General features: G+C 36.8%; 1 protein-coding gene across 1 annotated transcript in view; it reads right to left on the reverse strand.

Annotated features, from left to right (window-relative positions):
* The window catches only part of alk (ALK receptor tyrosine kinase), a 512699-nt gene that overhangs the window by 69232 nt on the left and 416455 nt on the right, over positions 1-27012 (reverse strand). The window contains exons 5-6 of the mRNA XM_053509911.1: positions 26809-26936; positions 3007-3132 (exon numbers count right to left, since the gene is read on the reverse strand). Coding sequence (XP_053365886.1) covers positions 3007-3132; positions 26809-26936 — 254 coding nt within the window. The remainder of the gene's footprint in view (positions 1-3006; positions 3133-26808; positions 26937-27012) is intronic.

The following is a 27012-nucleotide window of genomic DNA, read 5'->3' on the forward strand; positions in this document are numbered from 1 at the left end:
ATGTAGGATAAAATGTATGATAGAGTAACCTAACGGAACATAGCTGGCATTTTTTAACACTTGTAGGATCAATACGTAAGCTGGAGAGCCTCGAAACCTTTCAAGCCTGTGACTAGAATTTTGTCCTTTAATGTAGCCGAAGGAAGTTGATTACTTCTGGGGCACATCGATAATCAGCAAGCCAAGATTCAAGAGCATCCAATCAACCACCGAGGTGAGACGAGGCAGAACGAAGGTGACTACCATTAACCAGGAGAGTGTAAACATATCGACCAACGCGGTGTCATCCTACAGTCAGGAGACAAAGGGGAGGAAAAGGATTAGAGCCAGACGGGAAGCTGAAATATGACGGGGTAAATATGTGTAGTTTTTTTTTTCCTCCTTTATGTATGTATGAAGGATGTTCAGGTCAAACTGGGACTTTTGATCGCGCAGAATATTCAAATTCACCATTCGAATAATTTCACTGAGGCTGAGAGTCTTATCACCGTATTGTGCTTAAAGATTATTTATGAGAAATTTCATCACAAATCCCGATTCGACTTTAACGCTCCACCGTAAATATATTAATGTTTTTACCAGTAGGAGTAATTAATCCTGACCATTAAACAAAATATAATGGAGATATAATTCTTGGTCAATGAACGTTCTAACCCTTTAGACCGGTTCTAACCTTACCTTGGCTGTCTACCTGCAAAGCTTAAAACACGTACTGTATGCCGCCACTGTAACAGATGCTGCAATAAGAATAGTAAGTCTGCCTAAACCTCGCCAGCAATAAATTTCAGGATTTAACCGAGCTGTCAAAATGTCAAAATGCAATGCAATCTGTACTGTCACATCATCATCAAAACAAAGAAGAGTACTCTGTACAGATGATCACATAATTTAATGGAAAAAAAAAGTTAAAATGTCTCTTATTCATGGTTGAGAGTTATCCAAAAAAGGAAAAAAAAATAAATAAATCAGTTAAGGACAGTTAAAAGTCAGATCTACATGTAGTGTAAGTAATATGCATCAGATTTGCTGAAGGATGGGATGAGATTAGACCAAAGCGTCTGAAAATAAAATTCCTAACTTCAATGGCAGCACAATATATAAATATAAAAAAAAAAAAAAAAAAATCCCAAAAGCCTTTTTTATTATATATATTTTTTGTCTCATAAAATCACCTGAAAAGTTTCTGTATTATGCATCGTGCATGTCATGACTGACACAATGGACAGAAAATGGTGCAGAATAGAAGAAAGAGCTGTGAAAATGGCATGCATTGAGGCGGACACTGTGTCTCTCACTATAGTAAACCTATCACAGACACAGAGAAAAGAAAATGCTGTGCAATAATGAAATTTTTAAAATTGCACATAAGACAAACTGGGGCTTAAAAAATAAATAAATAAATAAATAAATAAATAAGCAAGTCTTTAGTCATGGAGTCCACATACTGTAGATTGCTTCTATTGTGACATTGTTCAGTATGGTTTAATAATTAATGCTTAAATAATTACTTACTGTACAGTATATAGCAGTAGGTCAGTAAGTAACACCATAGTCAGTGATCACTAATCGCTGTAATAAAGCACTATTTACACTAAAGTATAATGATTTTGTAATTAATACCAAATTATAATTATGCCGGCTTGTTACTAATAATTTACTTAATCAGTGTAAGAACATTATTATTACATCTTTGTAACTTTGGATATAGGGAAATTTTTTTTTTATTAAAATAAGATTATGATCAATAGTTTAAAGCTTAATGTAAAAGTAAGGACAATTTATGATACTGATCAGTGGTTTAATTGTGGATGGTAATTACAATGGTAATTAAGTATTAGGTATTATTTAAATTATTATACATTAATCAGTTATTATTTTCTATCTATTAATATTATGATTTGGTCGTACATACTGTTAAGTTAGTAAGTTCTTAGTATTCAGGGCATAATTATATCAGACTTCTGCAAGAATAAAAAACTTTTTTTTTCTTAGCTGGTTATACACATTTTTAAAGATTTTATAAAAACATAAAAAAAATTGGTGGACTTCATGTCTCGAATATGTTTCCTCTTAAATACCCGCATCTTTGACCAATACTTTTATTTATGAGACTAAAACTATACATTTCTAACATTAAGAAATAATTTATCCAGAATTTTACTACCCATAAAGCAGATGTGTGACCATGTCCAGAGCATGTAACATAATTAAAATGAATTTATTTTACTATAAAATTGACCAATTGATAGTCACTAGGAAAGAAACCCTAATGTAGATCTTCGGTGCATATAGAACATACTGTACTGGGGCGCTCAAGTCAAACCAGGACTGCAGAAAAACAGTGCAAACCACAACTGCCTTTATTCTCTATATACAGTATAGTTATCCTCTGCTACACTAATGCACTTATTCATCTATATTTCAATGCAGTTTTTATACCATCAAAGTACTATCTCAGGACGCCACAGCCACGATCGGACTGCCTGCTTCACGCCTGAAACTCCGGCCCCCCAGGAACTCCTTTATTGGGTTTCTTAATTTGCTAAATTGAAAAAGTTTATATCAAGTTTATAATTTGCCTACAGATCTTAAAGAATCTGCTATAAACTAGCAGTCAGCAGTCAGTTATGTGTGTGTGTGTGTGTGTGAGTGTGTGTGTCTATATCGGTCTAGTTGGACTTAAATGAACTCAAGTCTTAAAACAACACTGGACATTTGGCTCAAAGCCGTTGATTCTCAGCCAAAAGAAAGAAGCAAGAAAGTGAGAGTGAGTGTGAGAGATAAGAACTTAGAGGGCAGCTGTTGTCAGAGGTGAAAAAGGTAATAGATTTCACCACCGAAAGCCTGAGTGACAATCTGAGCTTCATACAGAAGAGCCGCATCTCCAGCACCCAGGCCGTGTTGTTTATAAGGATGACCCCGTGCCGTATTCATTGGAGATCTGCTGCTCTCTGCCCTCTACTGTCTCGGCTATATGTCGTCCCTGTGCGTCAGTGTGATACTCACGGCACGGCTCTCCTTCATCATCCCCTTGAGGACAATCAGAAGTGAAGTCACACAGGCGCTCCAGACTGATCTCCTGACCCTGCCTGCAGTGATAGCGGCCCTCGAAGGTCACGTTTCGAGAGGTCTCTGAATGGTGAGAGGGACAGAAGCATGCACACACACATACACACACACACACGAACGCACACACCCAAAACAAGGTTTAATCAAAGGGTTTTTGTGATCGAAAGTACTGTGCAAAAGTCTTGAGCCCCCCAAATATTTTGCGTCCATTGAGCCAGACCTTCTTGTATTTTAAAGTAATTTTGAGGAAAGCTTTTCCAGGATTTCTGAAGGACGTTTTTGCATTTATTTATATATTTTCTGTCTGGTCTTCTACCTAAGAAGTTTCAGAGAAATGTTTTTGGTTTATTAGGCCACACAGTGACCTACATAACTTAATGAGATTTAATTGAATATGAAAAAATTAGATGTGGTTCCGGACTACTGCACAGTACTGTAGTACGAGCAAAAGATTTTAATTAACTTATTAATAAAGAAAAACAAATATCTGTATTAAATATACACTTTACGTCATCTATATCCATATTGTGCCTTAAAAAATTCAAAGAAATTAACTGTAAGTTATGTATGTAAATTGTTTTGTAATTGTAATTTATGTTAATGCATAAAATAATATAAGTATATATATATATATATATATATATATATATATATATATATATATATATATATATATATATATATATTAACTTTAGTTTATCAAAGTGTAAATATAAGCTTAGTTAATTGAAGAAGTGGATAGATAGATAGATAGATAGATAGATAGATAGATAGATAGATAGATAGATAAAAAAGTTTTAAAAAGTGTGTGCATTAATTTTGTACTCCTACTAAACAAACAAACAAACAAACAAACAAACTTTGGATATCCATAAAATTTGATCTGTGACTTAAATAAATAAAAACTCAACAATCATACACAATTTGTATAGAAGTTAACACAATTTAAATCAAGTTATACAGTATATATACAGTACAGTTTATTTAGAATGATGTATCTTTAATTTACTTCTGCTACACAAACAAACAAACAATCCAATAAACTTTGTTTACATAAAATTTGATCTGTGAATGAAATAAATACATAACAAATAAACACAATTTAATACATGGAAGAAACAGTTTAGTCCCTTATCGCTAAATATCAGAAGATCTAAAATAAAAATAAATAAATAAATAAATAAAAAGTTATGAAATTCAATATAGTAAAAGATAGTATTTTCTTTTGTTACTGCTCATAAAGCAGGTGATGAGAAAACAAGTGTAAGGAATAACAGTGTAAAGCCTTTCTCTAACCCTCCGAAAGCATCTGAGCCAGAACATAAATCAGACGCTGTTGGTAAAGTCCTCTGTATACACAACCATTATCCTAAGCTGAAACACCATTGAAACGGAACATAAAAGCACTTTAAGGTAAAGTCACTCGTTCTTTACGGCCACAGATGACAGTAAAGGATACTTGCCAAGTGTTTGCAACTAAGTAATGGCACAGAGAAAGAGAGAGAGAGAGAGAGAGAGAGAGAGAGAGAAAGAGAGAGAGAGAGAGATAGAGAGACAGAGAGAGAGAGAGAGAGAGAGAGAGAGAGAGAGAGAGAGAGTGTAACCATTTCTTGTCTTATACACCCTATAATTCCGAACACACCACAGTGACCACATTTACAGAAGGTGAAGGTGAGACAAACTTCAAAGGTAAAACCAGGATACACAACGTTGCATTAAAAACACAACAGAACCAGATGACAGAGAACTTGTTTTGGATTTTTTTTTTTTTTTGCATATGATACGTTAGCAGTGTGATATCAGACACAATAGGAAAAGTGTGCAGAGTGAACCAGATAGGTAAAGCGAGGTGCCTGGATTTATGTGCTTTGGCGACTGATAGCATCAGTGAGCACAATGAGGCCTGCGCTTTGCATATCTATGCAAATGCTAGGCATCCATCTGCAACTGTAAAAATGAACCGCACTCATACCCAGGTTCATCTACTACTAAATGAGATAAAGGAAGCCACGGAAAAAAAAAAAAAAGAAAAGCAAAACTAGTTCACAGATAAGTTTTACTTCCCTTAAAAAAAGTCTTAAAAAAATAGAGAGGTGATTTTATCATGACACTCCAGTCGACCACAGTGCCCTTGACCCCAGTGATAACAGTTTTCATTAGACAGACATAAAAGCTGAACGCTGTGCTGTATTCTGACTCACTTTCTTACACACACACACACACACACACGCACACACACACACACACACACACACACACACACACACACACACACACACACACACACACACACACAAAATTGTTCTACCGTATCTCTCTTTCATCTCTTTAAATCCCATTCCCAAACACACACACACACACACACACACACACACACACTATATCTGTGATTGTCTTATATAAAGAAGCAATGATCCAAAAACCACAAGTGAGACTGATCATGCAGCCACGGTTAACATGCGATGTTACACTGCATACCACCGAATATCCCTTTAACAGCAGGGTTATCTTCAGTTATATTTCAATGTTGGAACGTAAAAAAAATATATATATATATATATATATATTAAATTTCAAAGTCGTTTATCTCCTTATAGTGTATATGCTGATTATTAAGATACTTTTCATCCATGTTGGATTTCCATACTCGCTCAACAGTTTGCAACCTGATTAATGTTATGATGATAATGTTCCTACTGGGTGGGGAAAAAGGATCCCTTTAAAGACTTTATAACACAGTGCTATTAAATGTCTGATTCTAAAAGAAATGATAAGTATAATAAAAAAAAAATTGCAACAAGTTCCAGCTGTTAACCACTATACCACTGGGCCGCCACAAGATAAAAAACTGTTTTTTTATGATTATATTAATATGTTAATAACAAACTGCAACAAAATGCAGTTTAGGTCTAATTAGAAGTGCAATTAGCAGAAAGTGCAGGATAAAGGTATAACTTCTAAGTACACTTAAGAGGGATATGTGCAGGGAGAAACTATGGGTAACTATTACAGAAGGATATTATACAGATTGCTGGTAACTATACTTACTGTATAAATTCACAGTGGATGAGCCGTATATACAAGTTGTTATTAACTGTAGTCAGAAATTTGCAAATAGATATGAATATAATGTGCAGGATATTATGTAAGCATAATATACATATTGCATGTAACTATAATTATAAATTTACAGTAAGTGGTCAATATATACAAGTTGTTATTAACTGTAGACAGGAATTTACAAATAGATATGAGCCTAATGTACAGGTTGCTATTCTCTATAAACAGAAATTTAAAAGTAGACATGTACAGTACGAGTATATACTCAATCAAAAGTTTACAAATATATTGTGCATGGATATTTGTATTTTCAAACAGGTATGTACAGTGTAGTGCAGTCAATAGTAAATAGTGTAAAGTGTAAATAGTGTAATGGGAGGAGTGTAGGGGTGTGTGAGGGGTGGGTTGGTGTCAGTGGGGGGCAGAGTTCAATAAGGAGACAGCTCTGGGAAAGAAGCTGTTCCTCAGTCTGCTGGTTCTTGGCCTGGGACACCTGAAGCGCCTACCGGAAGGCAGGAGAGAACACAGTTTGCGGGCGGGGTGAGAGTAATCCTTAAGAATACTGCGTGCTCGTCGCACACAGTGTTTCCTTTGAATGTCCTCAATGGCTGGAAGTGGAGTCCCTATAATACGCTGGGCAGTTTTTACCATCCGCTGCAGTGCCTTACGCTCAGCAACAGAGCAGCTTCTGTACTGTGACACAGTTGGTTAGGATGCTTTCTATTGTGCAGCGATAGAAGTTTACCAGAGTGAACATTTTATATTATAGATTTATATACATTATTATATATACATTAATTATATTACATTAATTATATATACATTAATATATAATATTGTATTTATATTTATATACATTTATATATTATAGACATTTTCATGTCTATAATAACAACTTACACCCAACAGCACAAACTGATTAAAATGGGGTGTAATTGTTGATATGGTGAAAATGTGTTTTTGTGATATAGACATTTGCTCAGCATTAATGGAAGGGGTCTCTAAGATCAGTGATTTGTAACAGTCAGAGGGGAAGATTTTACCCTCCTACAAACCAAAGTATTTAAGGTTAAAAGACTAAGAAGAATTTAGTTATTTATATGTTTTGCTAACTCGTCTAACCAAATATGAAGAAGTTTAGGAATAGTTGTTTATCACAATTTTAACATACATATCACATTAAAAATATTAACATTAAAAACTAGGAAACAAAAACTAGGTTTTGGGTTCGACTTGTGCAAATGTGGTGGCTCTGACCCCTCTTGGAAGTTCCACGAGGTGATACAGTAGGCTCGAGGTGGATCGGACTTGTTTGTCCAGCGCATCCCATGAGTACATATTCAGATTGAAGACCAGATATTAGAAGCCAGAAATGAAGCTCTTTGCCTGTTGGGCTGTTGTGCACCGGGTGTTCTGGTGCCTTTTGACTTCGGGGCCAGCATTAACTTGTGCTGCATTGACGTTTCTGTGGGATTGGACTGGATGGGCTGGCCTTTGGTCCCCATGATGGGTGAGCCATGGTTGTTTTTGATCCTGTCCCCAGTTTACTGCTATGTAATCAGTAATCAGTGTTGCTTTGGGGTGTGCAGACACGAGGTTGTTGGAAGCACCAATTATCCATAACACTATGTGATTGGTGCTGAAGTGAGAACTTGGTTTCCTGGACTGACCTACCTACTTTGTTTGTTTGAAAGGATCTAACTGGAGAGTCTAGCCTGAATAAAGATTTAATGGGGCAGGGTTAAGTAGTTAATATGTGTAACCGTGGATCAGAAGGTCCCAGGTTCAAATCCCAGCACCACCACAAGTTGGGCTCTTGAGTGAGACACTTAACCTTAGATGCTCAAAAGTATAATGGGATCAAATGTAAGTTGCTCTGGATGAGGGAGCCAAATGCCGTAAATGTAAATAATTGTTTAATGTTTGGGTCAAGTTGCTCTGTGGTTAAAGCATTGGACTACGGATCAGAAGATCCCAGGTTCAAATCCCATAATCGGTAAGTTGTCCCTGTTGGGCACTTGATCAAGGTCCTTAACCTTAAAACTGCTCAGATGTGTAATGAGATATTTAAGTCGCTCTGGATAAGGACGTCCGCCTAAATGTAATAAGTATTGGTTTACAGACGAGGAGGTGGTTTGCTCTTGCTGTAGCTTTGGACGCAGAAAAACCGAAGTTGTTGTAGTCATAGTTAAAGTAGTGCATACCACTGTTTTCTTAAGTTATATTTAAACACTGGAACTTTTATGGAAATATTTAAACGTGTTTTAAATCTCTTTATATTAAATCACTAATAAAATCATTATCCATGTTGTTGTTGTTGTTTTTCACTTGTGACCTGACATGTCACCTTTCTGAAAAGCAAAACTTTTCTAACATTCTGAGTACTCCATTGTGACCGTAAACATAGCAGCAGAAAGGCTTTTCAAAAGTGCTGGCACTCTGCCTGTCTTGTGGTCACTTCCCATAGGATTACATGTAAAACCTGCAGTGGTTGAGAAAAGTCAAGTGTGAAACCCTCCTGAGAGTGATGCAGTAGATGGAGTCTTTTTTTCTCTCTCTCTAAGTTCTATAATGTAGGCTGTAAAACAATGGACTCCATTGTACACGAGTACAAGTGTCTGTTGACAAGACACGTCTGGTTCTGTACAGTAATCCATAATCTATTTTCACCCACTTTATATTTAAGATAAACAAATATCAGCATCCGTAAATCTTGCTGCAGTAAAGTTATTTGTTGAGGATATCTGATCTAGTCCCTTCATCTAAGCTGAACATGTCCAGATTGACATGTGGAAGAGATGAATTCCGGTCATTTTTCTTTCCATCAAGAAAATCACATTAATAATGAGAGATGTCCTGCTTCAAATGTGTCTAAAATGTCGGCAACTGTCATCCATTAGAGCCCATAAAACATGGACACATTAACGAAGCACTCACTTACTCTGTGTTCTCGAAAACATCAATGTTGCGCCCCAATTTGTGTAAATACTAGAGCAGGAGAAGCGAGGCTACAGTCGTCTCCAACGGAGGAACGGCTGAAGATAAATGCCTGTGCATCGCGCTCTCCTCTCCCTCAGGACAATCGATCGAATAGGAATAGGAATTCAATTAACTGTACCAAGCCATGGCTGATTGGCCAGCAAACAGCCATATCATCATCACTCTCTAGCAGAGTGTTGCGCTGAGAAAGGAGAGCGAGAGAGAGAAAACGAAAGAGAGAACTCACTGTAGTCCATTTTTCAAGGAGTACATGATTTCATTTTGAGAGACAATTTATTTAGGTAAAAATTGCACAACCGAGGCACAACAGTATCGGGGGGGCGGTTACGGGCACTGAAGGTACTGGTTTTGATTAACAGTAGAAATCTGAAAATGTTACTGCCCTAATATATTGCAGCGAAAGAATACACCTAGACAACGATGGGCAGAAGAAAGAAACAAAGGGAAATAAAAAAAGAGAAAAAGGAAATATGACGATTCGTACAATTTACAGTTTACCCCCGGAGATTCTGCCTGTCAGTCATTTTTTTTTCACTTAATAATTGTCCATTATAATAATATTGTGACCCCTTATTGTTTTTCTGCCAGTTAGTCGATCATCATCCGAACATACAGAAGATTGACATCCACACCTGCAGTAACACCTTCATCCCAGCAGAGGGCAATGTCCAATGAATATGGATGCTGTACTCATCCTCACTCACACCTGCTCCTCATTTACAGACACTATCTAAGGACTCACGCTTGCCTTAAACGCTTGCTAAGCCTTGACAAATCTATTTGTACAGTACGTTCTTAGCTGTGGTTTGATTACTGTTTCTCTTGTCTGCCTTTGTTTACTTTCGCTATTTGAATATCCCTGATGTTCCTGTGTGCCGCGCTGTGATTGATTACCGACCTGCCTCTTTAACACTGTGTGTGAATTAAGCAGTGGTTTGTCAAGTGCGATTCCGCAGAAATTGAAATACACTTCAAACAGCGCTTAATAACGGGATCCGACTAGAGCGTCTCGTCAGACTGTGCTGCGGAAAAGCAGTCTAAACCTCTTCATCTCGGCAGGTCACTGTGTCACCGAAAGCACCCAACATGGCCGACAATGCTCAAAGTACACCGTACTCATCTCAGACATGTGCTTCTGTATTGCTGGGACTGAGAAATGTCCAAGGATACCTGGAAAATGTAAAAAGTTGTTGAGTGCATTGTACCACCAAAAAAAGAAAAACACCCACCTTCTTTATGACTCAGGTGTTTTTCGGATGGTTGAGCACTCAGCATAACAGCCTTCCACGGAAATTTCAAATGAAATGGTACAAGCAAAAATACAGTAGCATGCACAGCGTTCATTCTTAGTATAGTTCATTCAAGCGGTCATTTGTATTGACAGTCACAGTCGTGCCGAGCGTTCTGCTGGAAAATATCAGTGAAAATCTGAAGAAGTCATGTGAAGTGGGAACAAGAGAGAAGGAAAAAAGAGAGCCAAGGCATAAAGGACAACGTGGCGTCGTATAGAAAAGCGTCAATATGAAGTAGACCTTGACCAAAAGTCAAACAAGAGTAAGTTGATTCTACTGTAGGATCCTTAAGGACAGGAATCTCGCAAGCCTCAATTTAAGCCCTAATGCCCCGCTCTCCCAGCATCCATTCGCAAGTCCTTAACCAGTAATTTCAAGCGAGAACACTAATGCTATTTTTTTATGTTATACATGTAACATAGAAAATGTTTGTGCCAAAGAAGCTACTTCTGAAATTTATGCAACATGAAAGTGATCAATCTGGCTTTCCTAAAAATTTCAAGTTTCAAGAGATGATTCTGTATGTATGCAATATATTTTATAATGTCTCACTTCAAACAATAATCATTTTAACTGCAAGTTATTCATATTGATTAAATATTGCTACTAAAATAGGCCTAAGTTTCTTAAAGACCTGTAAAATTGTTGCTTTATATTAAAGCATTTTGTGTAATTAAAATTAAGGATCCCCTGCGCCCCCCGCCAAATTACTAATGACAGCGGTTTTGTTTACCGTACGTTATGTGGACATAACGCATACAAAACTGGTCAAATTTTAGCAAGCAAAAACTGTGTAGTGTCCGTAACCATGTCAAATTTATGTTGCAATATGTTAATGTTTTTGTTGTCAGAGGTAGGTCAGTGGTTAAGGCATTGGACTGCAGTTCGGAAGGTCCCTGGTTTAAATCCCATGACCACTTATGAAGTTGTCCTTGTTGTTCCCTTGAGCAAGGCCCTTAACCCTCAACTGCCTACATGTATAATGAAATGAAAATATAAGGGTGTCTGCTAAATTTTTTTTTTAGATTTTGTATAATACACTTTTTCTGGTTTGTTTTTTCATGAAAAAAAAAAAAGACTGACCAAGTTTCATCTGAATGTCAATTAAGATCATTGAATGATTGGAATTTAAAGAAGTTACGGACACTACATAAAAGGACATGAAACTGTATTTAGCAATTTATGTTTCTCTTTATCTGATAAAAATTTAAATATGTATGCATATTTACAAAAAAAAAAAATCAAAGCATGGATCGGGAGATAAGAAGCATTAATAATTAGGAAAAAAAGGTTGTATATGATCCGATCTGAAAATTTACGTTTTCACCTACAGTATGTGGGACACTTTAGCACCGATGTTTTGGCCGTAAGTGTGTACCAGGCAAACACATGTTAAACCCAAGGTTTTCTTTCTTAAACCAACACAACCCCATAATGTCATGGATCCAATAAGAAAATGTTGCCTGCAGCAAAGAGCAAATTATATAGCATGGATCATGTTTATCACTATTAGAACCAAAATGTTGACTCTTTCCTGGAACTCCTTTTGAAATAAAATAATCTTTCAGCAAAAAAAAAAAAAAAAGTTTACAGACCTTTAGAAATTACAGTAGACTTAAGACCAAAAAACTTCTCGGTGCATTTCCTCTCCATAGTCCTGCTTTGAATCCATTACAGCAGATGTTATTGTCATGCCATTGGTACCCATGCTACAGTATAGTTATCCATAATCTGCCATGTTGAACAGCATTATTAGAACAGACTCAAGAGGTAAAAGTATGGTACTTCATGCAAAATAGAAATTTAAGAAGAAACCCAGTGATTGACAAATCCTTTATCGATGAAGTCCATCTTGTGCTCAGAGGCTTTAAGAGAAACAAAGTTCGTAAAAGGTGAAAACTGCACGCTCCATGAGACAACTATGGTTCTGAAGAACTAGTGGCTTTTAAACGATTCAGAAATAGGTTAACCAGGGCAAATATTTCCACACACTGAAAAGCTAACCATTATAGAGTATAGATACCTAAGAAGGAGGAATTAACGTGGTAGAATACAAAATAATTGCAAGTATACAAAAGAACTATGAAGGACTATGAAGACCACATTGTTACACAAAGTACAAACTCACCAGAAGGAACTTTCTCATCAGTTTGAAACTAATAAATTGTTGTGCTTGTAACCATAATTCCTGCAACCTGTATGCTCGATAGCCACTGGTCACTGATGAAATACGCCAAACAAAATAAAACCTCACTACTAGACTACCTTGCATAGAAGACACATCATACTGTATGTACTAAGCATTCCATTATGGACCTTCACAGATAGCAGACGACTCTGATCCAGATCACATCTGCCTCGTACCTGGATTGGAGTCTTCTCCAATCTGGGTCTTTGTCTTTTAAACTTTTAAACAATAATACAAGATGACCAATGCCATTGGTGAGAAATGGCCACTCCTACTGTGTTTCCAAAGACTGTTCTTGAGCCGCTGGTCTTTTAAAGCCGCTGGTCCACGTTGACCGTTTCTCAAAGGCCTGCTAACTGACTATCAACTGCAATGGAAACATCTGCAGCTCCATTAAATTAAGTTTTCAAACTAGGGCAGTCAAACTCACTTCCCATGTGTGGAACAAATTATGCAATCAGCTGAACATTCAAATCAGCCTGTCTTTTGGCTCCCACCCACGATCCAGTGGCCAAATAGAAAGACTAATCGAATAAAACGGAGCCGTTTCCATCACTGGTAAGAGTTTGTGCAAAATTATTTAAACATGCAAAGGTCTCATCTCAAATTTCAACGTGATCTAGGGTGCCAGCCTCGCCTATTTCCCTTGTCAGTTGAGCCGTCTGATGTTTCGACAGTCTAGAGGACTAGACGCGAAGCAAGAAAAACACTCAGGAATGCAGACGTGGGATGTGTAACCAGATGAACCAAAGTAAAAAAAAACAGTTCATGTCACAAAAATGAACCCGCTTGCAAAAAATAAAAAATAAAATACTGTTGGTGGGAAAAGAACTTGAAAGTCTGAGCATTAAACCTAATTTGTCTTTGTTTAAATCTGCTATTTGGTTATTCCCTCTGCATGCTGAGTGAGATTAATAAAATGCAGATTTCTCCCGAATGGCACAACGGTAAAGAGCTACTTCGCCCTATCATCTGAAGATCGCAGGTTCGATTCCTGAGTGATGCCTCAACCATCCACAGAGGGGATTCCAGAGGGGTACAGTAGGGGTGGCATACTCACACTCTCACATCAATCATAGCGTGTCTGTGAGCGGAGCAAAGGGTGGATAGGACTTTCCTCTAAGTGTGTTATGCCATCGGGATGTTGTACTGGACTGTACTGTATGTAGCAGTCGGTCAGCAGGTGTCATGAGTCTCTGGTGATACGGTGATACTGTAGTCTCAACCCTCCCTGTTTGGTAGTTGTCTCCTTGAAGGGAAAGCACCGTAACAGTGAGACACATTGGAACCGGACTAAATTTGGGAGGAAATCAGCAAGTGAATGAATTGAGTATGCAAATGAGTAAATAGATAATAAGACAGATAAATAAATAAATAAATAAATAAAGTTGCGCAGCTAAAGACCAATTATCTACAGCACAAAAAAAAAAAAAAATCTGACTTAATGAGTTTACAAAAGAAGATGAATGTGATATTCTCCGTAACATCCTCGTTCTATAAATGATCCTCTTTGGAATCGTCTCCGCTCGATCGGTTTCTCTTCCGAGATGCTTGTAGTCTTCTTCAATACCCGATATCATCGTGCAGAACCTGAAGATACGGAGACAGATAAAGGTTGCCTCCTGCTCCCGACAAAGCAGAATGATGAGTTCAGGAATGATTCATGGGAGTATCTTGAGGGAACAACTAGCACCAGTGAGCAGGAGAGAACGAAGCACAGTGGGGGTAAAAAAATCGGAGGAAAAAATAATCAGGGATGTTCCTGAATTCCCTGATAATTAATACTGCTGATTTTTTTTTTTTTTAGAGTTGAGTGCAATTAGCCTTTGAATCATCCTTGGATTTTTCTTTTCTTCCCCATCACCTCGGGTAACAGCTGCATTATGTTGGCACGGGAGGAAACAGTACAATAAATAAATAATTAAACAAACAAACAAACACAGTCGGGCAAATTAGGGCCTTGAAATAGATGCCTAATAAACAGCGACCAAAGGGCATCGGTGTCTGCAGACGTAGTGAATGCATATGCTGTGACAGGTGTTAAAAGGAAGACTTGGATTTAATGGCTCTGCCTGTTTATTGGCATGGGCTGTGTTTCTCCAGGCTGTTTTCTTCAGATCACAGAACACATAACGCCCGAGCCAAGTTCCTTTCCATACGATCTGTTCCTGCTGATTTATTTAAAGTACTCTGGGACAATAGGTTTAACATTTACTAGGATGACATTTTAAACACGAGGAAAATAAAAAAAATATACCACGGACGATTTCCACGCAATTAAAATCATCATGATTTGTTTGTAGGCCAGGGTTTCTTTCCTTACAAGGGCCATTTGGCTGCATCATGTGTGTGTATATGTGTTACTGCAAGCCGTTTAATTCCTTGTCCGACTGCAAAAGTGTCAAATAAAAAAAAAACTGGGCTCTTCAGGCTTTAATCATGTAAAACACAATATTTATAATGTTTCGATGAGCAAAACGCTTTGGTAAATATGCATGACAGCAGCTGTGTAGGGAGTTTTGGATTAAGGATTATATTTCACTGTGAAATCCAGAGCAGACAAATACAGTGCTCACATAAAGGAAAAGGAAACTGTGCCATTTCACAATAGTTGTAACACTCAGGGGCATTTCCAGCCTGCATGTGATACTGGAGCACAGACACAAACTATTTATCTAACCAAATATCTTTATTTATTAATAGAATTGGGATCAGATGTTGGTTGTAGTCCAAACAGAAGTATAGCCTTGGTTATACTGTAACTAGGGGACCTATTCCTAGTCAAGAGGCTTTTGAACTTTGTGTCTTAAAGACTCTTAAATGTCCCCCAACTTTTTGCTTGCGCTAACCGTTCCCCTGCTCCCTGCATACAGCCGTATCTCTCATAAATTCACATTTAATTTGTCACATACACAGTCATACACAGTACGATATGCAGTGAAAAAAACAAGATTATTAATCTTAATAATCATAATATGGCTATAAAAGATAAGAATAAAATATAAAAAATATATTAAAAAAGTTAGCTGTACAAAATATAAAAGATTTGTCTGTACAAATATAGAAAATCGTAGAAATTGTCATAGAATTAAAATAGAAATGTCCGGGGTGTGTGCAAATGTGCATACTGTAAATGTGTAGATGTGTAATGTCCATAAATTGTCTATAAATGTCTAAGTTGTGTGCAAATGTCCATAAAACTTCACCCACAAATTTTACATTAATTAATTAAAGGGAACCCGTGATGCAAAATTCACATTTTAGTCATTTCAACCATCCAGTTTTTAATTTGCATGTTTTGTTTTTTTTGAAAAGTGAGACAAAAAGTTTCCCTGTTTAAACATGCCAAATACAGTAGATTTCCCCCCTATTGTGACCTCATATAAAAAGCTCCCTAACATCCATCCACCGCTCCGGCTTGTTGCTCAGCTGAGCTGATCTCTTGTGTTGTGTGGCTCGTCATCATTCTGATATTAAGTATAACAGCATAATTTTAAGTACAAATTTGCTTTGGTATAAAACAGTACTGTGAAGAAGAAACCAATATTAATATAGAGTAATTGACAATTTAGAGACAATAAAGCCAAATGTTTGGGGGTTTTTTCGCTCCAGTGAAAAAAAAAAAAAAAAAACAGAACAAAAAAAGCTGCAGTCACTTTATATCATATTGGCTAACTAGTGTACAGTATGCTAATTTGTACATTTCTGCGAAAAGTGCTTTTGGTAAAACTCAATTTCCTTTTATTCATTTGACAAGCTTTCACATTTAAAATCAGAAGTAATATTTATGTAATATCCGTTGTTTTGCCGTGTACAATTTTTTACTAGAATTGGGATTTATGTTTTACACACAGATGAGTGGCGTAATACAAACTGTAAAACGTCACAACGTGATTACGCGTAAAATTCTCAATCTAAGAGCTGCTGGTCCAAAAATAAATTAATTTGTGGGGTAGAACTGTTGTATAAACAGCTGTTAGAACCCAGTTCATACCTACTAAATTCTTGTTTGGTGTTACAATTATGAGGGTTGTTCAAGTAAAACCGGGATTTTTGATTGTACAGAATAACAGTAAACAGTTCTGAGAGTAAAAACCCCCTTTATTTCTCTATATAATTCCCTGATACACTAATGCACTTATGCCAGTGTTTCACTAGAGCTTGGACACCATCAAGGTAGAAAGTTTTCTCAGTACAGCTGGAGCCGTGATCGGACTGTCTGCCACATTCACGTCTGGAACGCCGGCCTCCCAGGAACTCCTTTAATGGCGCAAACATGTGGAAATGGCTCGGCTCGAGGTCAGGACTGTAAGGGGGATGTGGCAGTAACTCTCAGCCGACTCACTGTTCCTGTAATGTGCAACTGGTGTCAGTGAATGATCTGTGTGCAGTCATACAGTACAGCGTTCTTTAAACTGTTTTATTGCAGCTAAGAGTCTCATCTTGAAATCTTCTGTAAATATCAATTGTTTTTACATCTTAATTCATGAAAAAAAACGTTATCACAAGTCCCGGGTTGACTTGAACACCCTTTGTATAAGCTAGCAAAGCTGCTTTGCCGGGCAAATACAGTATGACCATTAAGTGCTTGTGTGCGCTTTTAAATTTTTTGTTCTAAATACCGGGTGAGCATTTGACAATCTCCAATTTTTCAAACACTTCTGGTGAAGTTCTCACATTCCAGATGGTTTCAATAAAAAATTTGGTGGCCCAGGAAAGAAGGGGGAAAAAAACCAAAATGTAATGTGCACTATCATTATTCAAACAATCAGAAATTCTATAGAGGGATAAAACTGAATCATTCACAGCTTCCGAGTTGCAACACTCGCTGTGCATCCTTTTTAGCTGCCTTGAGCGAATACCGCTCCATGCACAAGTTTTGCTCAAGACCCACTAAGTGCTGTCCCCACTGGACTTTCCCCTACACCCCTGCTCTCTGCTCGTCCATCCTAGGCACAGCTCATTTCCCCTCCGTCTCCTGCGGCAGGATGATTGATGGCTAGGGGAAAGCTCGCCATGCTCGTCTACCCTAAGCGAGGGTGGGAAGCTGTGCTGTAACACTGCATTAGACTCTGGGAGCTGCATGATTTAGTAGGCAGGGAAATAGATGAGGAAGCATGAGGTTAGGGGTTCAATTCTCATATGGAGGAAGTTGCCACTTGAGATAAACGTATGTACTCTGCTGTATGGGTACCTGATTACGCATGGACGATGGCAGAACAGTACAGGATATATGTTTAAACCCAGTGCGCGACTCTGAATTATTATATTTTCCCATATATGCAAAAAGTATTTTATATATGCCTATAAAGTCAGTTACAATTCATTGTTGGGTATGTGGCAAATTACTATCTTTGACACGTCCCTTGCTTCCATGATTCCAAAGCACTTGAAAAATGTTGACATGTATATCAAGCAAACTTTTGCAAGACACTTATATTTGCCTGAAATATACTGTGGGTTGCCGGCCCTGTAGAAAATCGGCTCAGATGAGCTCCAGGTAAACACCCAGAAGTGGCAGAGTGTCAAATAAAAAATAAAATAAAAATAAAAAAGCTGTGCCGATGGCAGAAGTGAAGGAGGTGTGGATGGTGCTCTCAGCTACTATTACCACGTCCTTGACACCCATATATTTCAAGAGTGCTTGACAGCCATACATTACAAGGATGCTAGAGTGTGATTGACAGTCTAGCACTTTGGGAAATCCCAACGTATGATATGTTTCTTCATTTCGTGTTATCATTTAAAATGGTAAAAGTTTGTAAGAGAAAAAAGTGTAATCTGTAAGTGTAAATTTTTTTTGGGCTACACCGTAACGTCATTCTTATACAGTGGGGCAAAAAATGTATTTAGTCAGCCACCAATTGGTGTGCAAGTTGTCCCATTTAAAGACAAAATAAGAAAAAATATTAAAGAATTAATTGGTAAATTCCTCTGTAAAATAAGTATTTGGTCACGTACGAACAAGCAAGATTTCTGGCTCTCACAGACCTGTACAGTAAATTCTTCTTTAGGAGGTACCTCTGTCCTCCACTTGTTACCTGTATTAATGGCATCTAATTGAACTCGTTATCAGTATAAAAGACACCTGTCTTCAGGCACCAGTTGAGCCTAAATTATAAAGCTTGCGCGTCTTCAACCATAATACAAAAAATAAAACTCAAAACCTTGAAGCTGCATTTACATTTCAATTGCTTAAAATATTTTGTGCATTAAGGAACACAATTATGAGTGAGTTAGCTATGATGGCGGCATGGTAGCTTAGCAGTTATCATTGTGCATAGTGTACCCTTCATGTACCCAAAGTTCGCTGAGGTAGGCTCCAGGCCCACTGCGATCCTACAGAGAATAAACTGTATAGATAATGGACGGATATACTGTAATATACCACACAGAACCCATCAAGCAAAGAACCTAAGTTCTCCACCAACCTGCTCCCCAAACTCCTCAGAATGATCGAGAACCCATGGGATGTGCCGGGCAAACAAGTCTTATCCATGCAAATGATCTACTGCCAATGTCCTGGTACTGGACCAGACCCCAGAGGCCCTGTGGAGTTAGACCCCGAGGGGCCAGAGCCACCCTGGTGGCAAAAACTGGGCAGAACCCAAAACCTAAGCAGTTTTAATGGTAATTTGTTTTAATGTTATGGCTGATCGGCTATGATTCACCCACAGGATAAGCATAATGTTAACAGATTATGCTAAAAAAAAAAGGCTAAAAAGAAGCTGCCAGTTTGTTTTTGGTGTTGATTATTATGTTACTAAAACTGTTGGTCGCTTCGGTCAACAAGTACTGTACATTGATAGATCGCAATTAGCAACATGAAAAAATAGAACTTAAAAAAGACTGAATGCAGTACTTTTTTTTCTTGTTCTATTCTATTAAAACAACACCACCAAACTAAATCTGACAGATATTCATCTCCATTCTCCACAGTGGAGCTTTGTCAAGCTGCTGCCGAGCAAAAACTACAGTCTAATAGACTAACCTACTTATACATGGCTGTATTGTATAACTTCATCTGTTCTTCTGAACTTGTTTAACCTTCAGCTTAAATGAGACAGATGAATTATAAAGACACGCTGAATAAATGAGAAGAAGAAACATTTCTCAGGGACACTCCTGCTTAAGTCAGTAGACCAATAGGGAGCATGAATTAGTGATTGAATGTCTCTGCATTCCTCTTACCATCAGGGAACAGTGTGTGCTAACTGCATTCGCTCATGCACTTCGAAACGAGGGGGAACCTTGTGAATATAAATTAATCCCATCAAACTCGCACACAACTTGACTCAGGCTGCCAGATATGGTTTTTATGGTGTCAGTATGATCAAAATCCGGTGTCTCAGGGGGTCGCTTAACACCATTTCACTTAATGCCTCACAGAAACAAATGGTGAGCAAATGAACGTTTCATGAAAAGTACTGTAGTACCTGACTCACAAATGGAAACTATAGAATTTAAAAGGATTAATTCTGATTCCACTGGCAGCATTGCAGGAGGTCCATCAGCATGCTCTTGAAGGGTTTGCAGCTGTGGGCGATAGGGTCAAGATGTGGATCAGCACCTCTAAGTCTGAGCGATGGTTGCCTCTCACAAACAGGTGGCATGCTCCCCTCGGGTTTAGGGGAAAAACCTATTCCTGGTGGAGGTTAATTATCTCGGGGTCTTGTTCATGGAAAAGGGATCTTAAGATTGAACACCCAACTTGCAGTCAATCTCAAGATCCCTTTTCCATGAACAAGACCTCGAGATATTTAAACTCCTCCACCTGGGATAAGTTTTCCCCTCTCAACCCGAAAGTAGCATGCCACCCTTGTCTGGGAACTTGCTGTACAAAACCTTAGTGTAAAAGACAGAGCTGAACCATAAGACCAAGCCCTCAATTTACCAGTCAGTTTACGTACATCACTACCATTAACTATGGTCATGAACTTTGAACTTGACTGAAAGAACAAATACAATCAGCTAAAATGAGTTTCCTTCGTAGGTTGGTCAGGCTTCGAATGGATGAGAAGTACTGTATGGAAATCCAGAAGGAGCTCTAAGTAAACCCAGAGCTCCCCAACATCGAGAGAGAGGTGGTTCATTTAAGGTGTACCAGGAATGGCTAGTTGGGTGGGGACCTTGTGGCTGACCGAGGACACTATGGATGGATTGTTTCTTTAAGCTGGCCTGGAAGTGGTTAGCGATCCCCCCAGAGGAGCTGGAGGAAGTGGATGCTGAAGACATCAGTGCCTAGGCATCTCTAGTTCCCCTGCTTCAACTGCAACCTTGATTTGGACTAAGCGGTATAAAGGATGGATAATTCCACCAAAAGTTGCCAAAAACTGGACCTGATTGTTCTAAAGCAACTGGTATTTATCTATTGATTTAATTTGGACTGAAATAAATATGTAATTCTCTAAATATATAGAGGATAAAAATGATAATCAGAGAAAAATGAGTGTGCTCCATTTTTTTTTTATTATTATATCTCCATTTTTGACTGTTTTTAGACAAACATTCAGCTACTGTATAGTAACATCTCTTGGGGCCTCCCAGAGACTTTTAATATCCTCTTATACTATTTGTTCTTCTCTTTTGTAGCATGGTAGCTCAAAATGGTGGTCTGGCTATGTACTTTTGACAGACATTTACTTGCCTATCCCAGAAGACCTAGGGCACGAGACGGGGTACACCCTGAATGGGGTGCCCATCGGAGAGCACACACACATACACACATTCAATACAAACAATTTGGAAACACCAATTAGCCTAATCTTTGGACTTTGGGAGGAAACCGGAGTACCCGGATGAAATCCAACAAGGACGGGAAGAACATGCGAACTCCATGCACACAGACCCCAAGGTCGGAATCGAACCCAGGACCTGAAGGTGCAAGGCGACAGTGCTAATCACTACGCCAACTGTGCTGCCTGGCAGAAGTTCTAATAATTGAAAAATAAAAATAAAACAAACATGTATTATTTACAGTACGTCATTTTTTTTTCATCTGAAACAAAAACATATTGAATAAGATTCTCTAAGGCTTAATTACTGAATTCACCTATAAAATCAAAACACTGACAATGCGTCCTTGCTGCATAGCAAGATGGAATATGTTCACTTCATTAAAGGTGGATGAACAGCCAGATCTGACACTTCTCATCTTTCTCCATCACACACACCTACTCCCCTAAAGAGTTAGCTTTGAGACCCAGTCTATCAAACGCATGCTGTGTGGCATGTAATTTGAGCTCCAGTGGCAGGTGCTTGAGGGATAAAGCATGTCAATCTGTTACTATCTGATGCAGGAAGCTGATGAGTCCAAAGGACAGCATCCAGGACATGCAGGTACACGACGTGCTTCAGGGAAGTACACACTGCCTACGTGAAAAGTGACACGTGGGACATGATGGGCTAAATACAGAGAACTGCTTGGGCTCCAGATCCCTGAAACAATCAGAGACCTGTCTGATGCTGCATTTGCATGACAGCCAGTGTGTGTGTGTGTGTGTGTGTGTGTTTCTTTTCCTTTGCTCTACATGATCTAGGTTTTTATTATGACACCTTTAAATTGAGCTGCACTTAATTGAAATATTTATGACATTCATTTAAGATACCCAGATACACAGTATAGATCCTGGTTTGCCTTAAAGCTTTATGTTGTTTTTATATAGATTGTGACAGTTTCACTGAACCAGAAGCACAAGGGGAAAAGGCAGAAAAAAAGAAAAAAGAGGGAAGATATACGGTCTGTGTTTGCATGGAGGGTTATTTTTTTTCCTTGAATGCTGAGCTGTTCTTGTCAGACAATAAATGGGGAAGTGACACAGAAGCAGTTATGCTTTATGTAGATATCCCAAGTCACAGACAAAACACTCAGTGTACAGTATTATCCTGAATGGGCCATATGTAACAGATCTCTTTTGCAAATTATTTTTAACCAAATATAAGCAAATGGGACCAACACTGTGATTGAGCACATGATAGAATGTATTATAATGGAATAATAAATAATTAAATAATACAATTTGTAACTAAGTAACTGATAACTAACATATACAGTATGAATGAATGAATGATTTTAACCACAATTGATGTGATATACAGTATAAATATGTGAAACCAATACATACTGTATATATTGTACTTTGTATTGACTGATGTGTTAGTTAGTAAATTAGTTAATTTTGATTGTTAACTTATATTATTTATATTACATTTTATTTTAGACCCCACATGAGGATCCACATACAGTATAGGATTCCATATACACAATTGACATTTGGCTCATATCTACAGTACTGTATTTGTGTAAACAAATACAAACACAGAAAACGTGTTATATAATAATGGTCTTGTCTGTACATTCATCAGAACATTCTTTAAAAATGAAATAAAACCATTGAGCAAAAGGGACATTATGCACAGTTTTGCGCCAGACAGCATCTGGTGTCCCTTTTAATGGATATATATTGCTTTTTCTTTAAAGATGGGCATGGCTATGCACATCACCATTGTTGGGTAGTTACTCAAAAAAAGTAATCTACTGCAAATTGCTAATTACTACCCTAAAATTATAATTTAATTACATTGATTACTGTTTATTACATGTAAAAAGTCAGATCAAGTTAAGTAATCAGATTGCTAATTACATTACTTTCAAGTTACATTAAAAACATTTCTCGCTCCTCGCTCACTCCGTAGGCTCCTTACAGTATGTAGCAAAGACCTCCCCGATAATAAATGTTAAAGTAACTCGATCTTTATACGCGTTAAAAATCGTCCACTTCCTCTCTTCTTCAACCCTTCTCCTTCCCAGATTTTTTACCCAAATAAAATTATTTCTTTTCCCTGTAAGACCTCCGCCTTGTGTCTTTGTGTCTGTGGTGCCGCCCATGCAAAAAAAGTGAACCCGTTAGAACATCAAATGTAAAAACTACAAAGCTCTCCGACGACGGATTAAAGCATGTGCTGGTTGCCGCTGACATGTTTTTAAAATGCATTTTTTTTGTAAACATTACATTTGTAACGCTAGTAACATAATGTTATTGACACCGGTAACTGTAATCAAATTACATGAATTTAAAATGTAATGCATTACATTACTGTGTTATTAGGAAAAGTAATTAGATTACCATTTTTAAATTATACCCAACTTTACACTCAACAGAGCCATTCAACGTGATAATTTACTGTGTATGCACAGAGTATGCGGAAGACACAGAAACGACCGTAATGCACCACAAAACAAGCCGCCACAATCCTCACTGTAATGTGAAACTAAACCGTCAAAAGTAAAACGACAAGTTAATGTACGTTTATACTTCCTGCAGAAAATTTTAAACTAGTTTGTCTTATATGTTTATTATGAGCTAATTAAATTGATAATTGATTGGCCTATTAAGTTGATTAGCCTACTTTTAGCTTTAACCTTTTAACTATTTCTACAAACTCTTGAACCATCAACGATGGATGCTAATGCTAGTAATATATATATATATATATATATATATATATATATATATATATATATATATATATATATATATATATAAGAATAATATACAGGTTGTGTTTCTAGCTCCCACTCAATATTCCCAGCATACTGTAGGCTCTGCCAAGGATAAATCAGATACTAAAGATGAATAAATACTGAGATATTGAGAAATAAATGCCATGTGATATTTTTTTACCGACTCTGTGTAATAATATCAGTTTTTCACTTTATTTAATAGGCCAGCCTGTTTAAACCCAATGTGTTCAGTTTAGCACTCAGACTTATGCAGATTACAGAATGATCCATTGCCTCTAACTATTTTATTGACGACACTGAGAATCCTAAAGAGATTTTCAACATCAAGGCCCTGAAATTAAGCTACGAATAAGCACATGATGTTTATAAAAGAAGTATATTAAAGTATATCTGTTCACTCTTAGCAATCTCTTTATCCTGGCTTAAAGTCCACAGGAACACTGGACATGTGGCAGGAAAAAAAACAAAAACAAAACTCTTTGTTAGATGTTTTTGGAAAGGTGGGTGGAAACCAGATAACTCAAAGTAGACCCATGCAGACACAAACAGGACATGTGAGACGCCACACAGACAGTAACCTGAGCCAGGCACCGTGCCACCATGCTGCCCTTGGAAACCTTGTAAAAAATAAAAAACAAGTATAGGAAACTAACAACCAGGTCATTTACTCATGTCAGATTTCCTGCAAAAATGAACTGTAAGTCTAAAATCCAGAACCTTTTTCCCAATTATTTAAATGCATTCCTTTTTTTTTTTATTATTTCCTTTTTTTTTTTTTTTGTTTAAAGAGAAATATCATCAGTGGAGAGCGTAAGTGCTTTTTGTGTTGCTGTATTTCTGGGATGCTGACCCTGAGAAACTGTCAGAAAACTACAACCTCATAAAAAAAAAAGACTTTGGTATGACGGCTCACAGTAGATAATAACAGTGGAAGCTCCCGTGAAGGCTACTGCTAAAGAGAGAGAGAGAGAGAGAGAGAGAGAGAGAGAGAGAGAGGGAAAGGGCTTTTTTTTTACAAGACAAAGGAAGAAAAGAGTCGCTGCAGTGATCTCGCAGCGTCAGGTATGACTTTTATATTTGTGTTTTTTTTTCTCATGCATACTACAAAATGCACTAATAATAAAAATAAATAAAAGTAATAAAAATAATTATCAGTTACATTCAGAAAATAACTCTGAACTGGTAAAAACTAAGTTACTTTTTTATATCAAATTAAGAAATAATTGTTCTTATCCAATTGGTAAATCTACAGTATAAATAGAAAAAGGTAAAATATGTTAAAATGTTTAAATATTTGTTTGAGGTGACTGAATTTAAATACAAAAAGTTAAAGAAGTTTAAAAGAAAACATCTGAATAAAAAAAAGTTGCATTTACGTATGATTTTTTTTGACACAGAAAAATACAAGTACAATTATCGGAACAACTTTTTTTTGCAAAACCCTTCAACCTGGAGCTGTGAGGCCAAAGTGCCACCAATATAGTTATAATAATAACAATTATTATTATTAATTTAATAACAAATAATATTTTATAGTTTTATATTATATGTATTATTATTATTAGTAGTAGTAGTATTGTCATGGTTGTTGTTGTTGTTAAATGGGCAGCACTGTAACATAGTGCTTAACACTGTGGCCTCACACTTGGATAAAAAAAAAATAATAATATAATAATAATAATAATTATTATTATTATTATTATTATTATTATTATTATCCAAAATAATGAACATCTTTTTTTCATCTAGTTTATTAGAGTCCTCCTTACATGCCTAGCTATGAACTAGCTTTTACATTATAAACACTAACGCATCAGAATGAGTGCATTCATATAAATCTAGAGCTGCTGTTGGAAATGTTTTTAAAAAGTTTTAATGCCTCATAAAGCCCATATTCACAAATATTCACAATTCTGCTTATCATTTCTTGTAAGTTGGTTATGATATTTTACATGCATTATTACTAATAACTCAAATTATGTCTTATAAATAACTTCTTAATAACCTAAAATCTTGTTTTTAAACCAGTGCTCCTCTTCATTATAATGTCATAGTAATGGCTGGAATCTTAAGATTTAAAATAGGAAACAGTTCAATCGTTATTAGTACTATTGGTGCTTTAATTAAATGAATACGTGAAATTACTTTCCATTATATCTCATACGGCAATATTAACTTTAATTTCGTGTTAAGACATTTTTACAAAGAAATTTTAAAAAAATATAAATTACAAAAAAAAAAACTTATTTATTACTGATAATAATGACATTTAAAAATGTGAATGTGAGAGAAAAAAAAAAAACATAATGCAAAATGCAGGTTTTATAACTTTAAAACAGATTTTTAAAAAACGCCATAGAGGTGCCAAACCAAAAAATATTTTTAGGTTATTGTTAGTTTTTTTTTTTTTTTTTAAGAAATGGTGATACTTGCAACTTACTCTTTTAAATGTTTTATATATGACATATAAACATATAACGTATAATGTATACAAAGATACTATTGTATAGATGTATATTATCTTAATATAATATCACTAATATCATATTATGATTACAATATTGTCATGTATATATTGTTTTTTAAATATTTATATATTTTTTATAAACTATTACTTGCTATTACTTGCTAAACAAAACTCTCTCTCATACAACATTTAAAACCAGCTTTCTTACCCATGGTGCAGTTGGTGATAAAGAGGGGGTCGTAGGTAGCCGTCTCTTGCTCTCCAGGCTGGTCGTAACTGGATGAGATCCTGAACGGATTTTCCCGAGCTGCCAGACTGAGGTGCACCACTGCCCAGCTGCCAAGGAAAGACAAAACCAGCAAGATCAGCATCAGGAGCAGGCAGAACGGTCGGCGAAGAGCCGAGGCGGATG

The sequence above is a fragment of the Clarias gariepinus genome, chromosome 13 (genome assembly GCF_024256425.1).
Source record: "Clarias gariepinus isolate MV-2021 ecotype Netherlands chromosome 13, CGAR_prim_01v2, whole genome shotgun sequence".
NCBI classification, from domain to species: Eukaryota; Metazoa; Chordata; class Actinopteri; order Siluriformes; family Clariidae; genus Clarias; species Clarias gariepinus.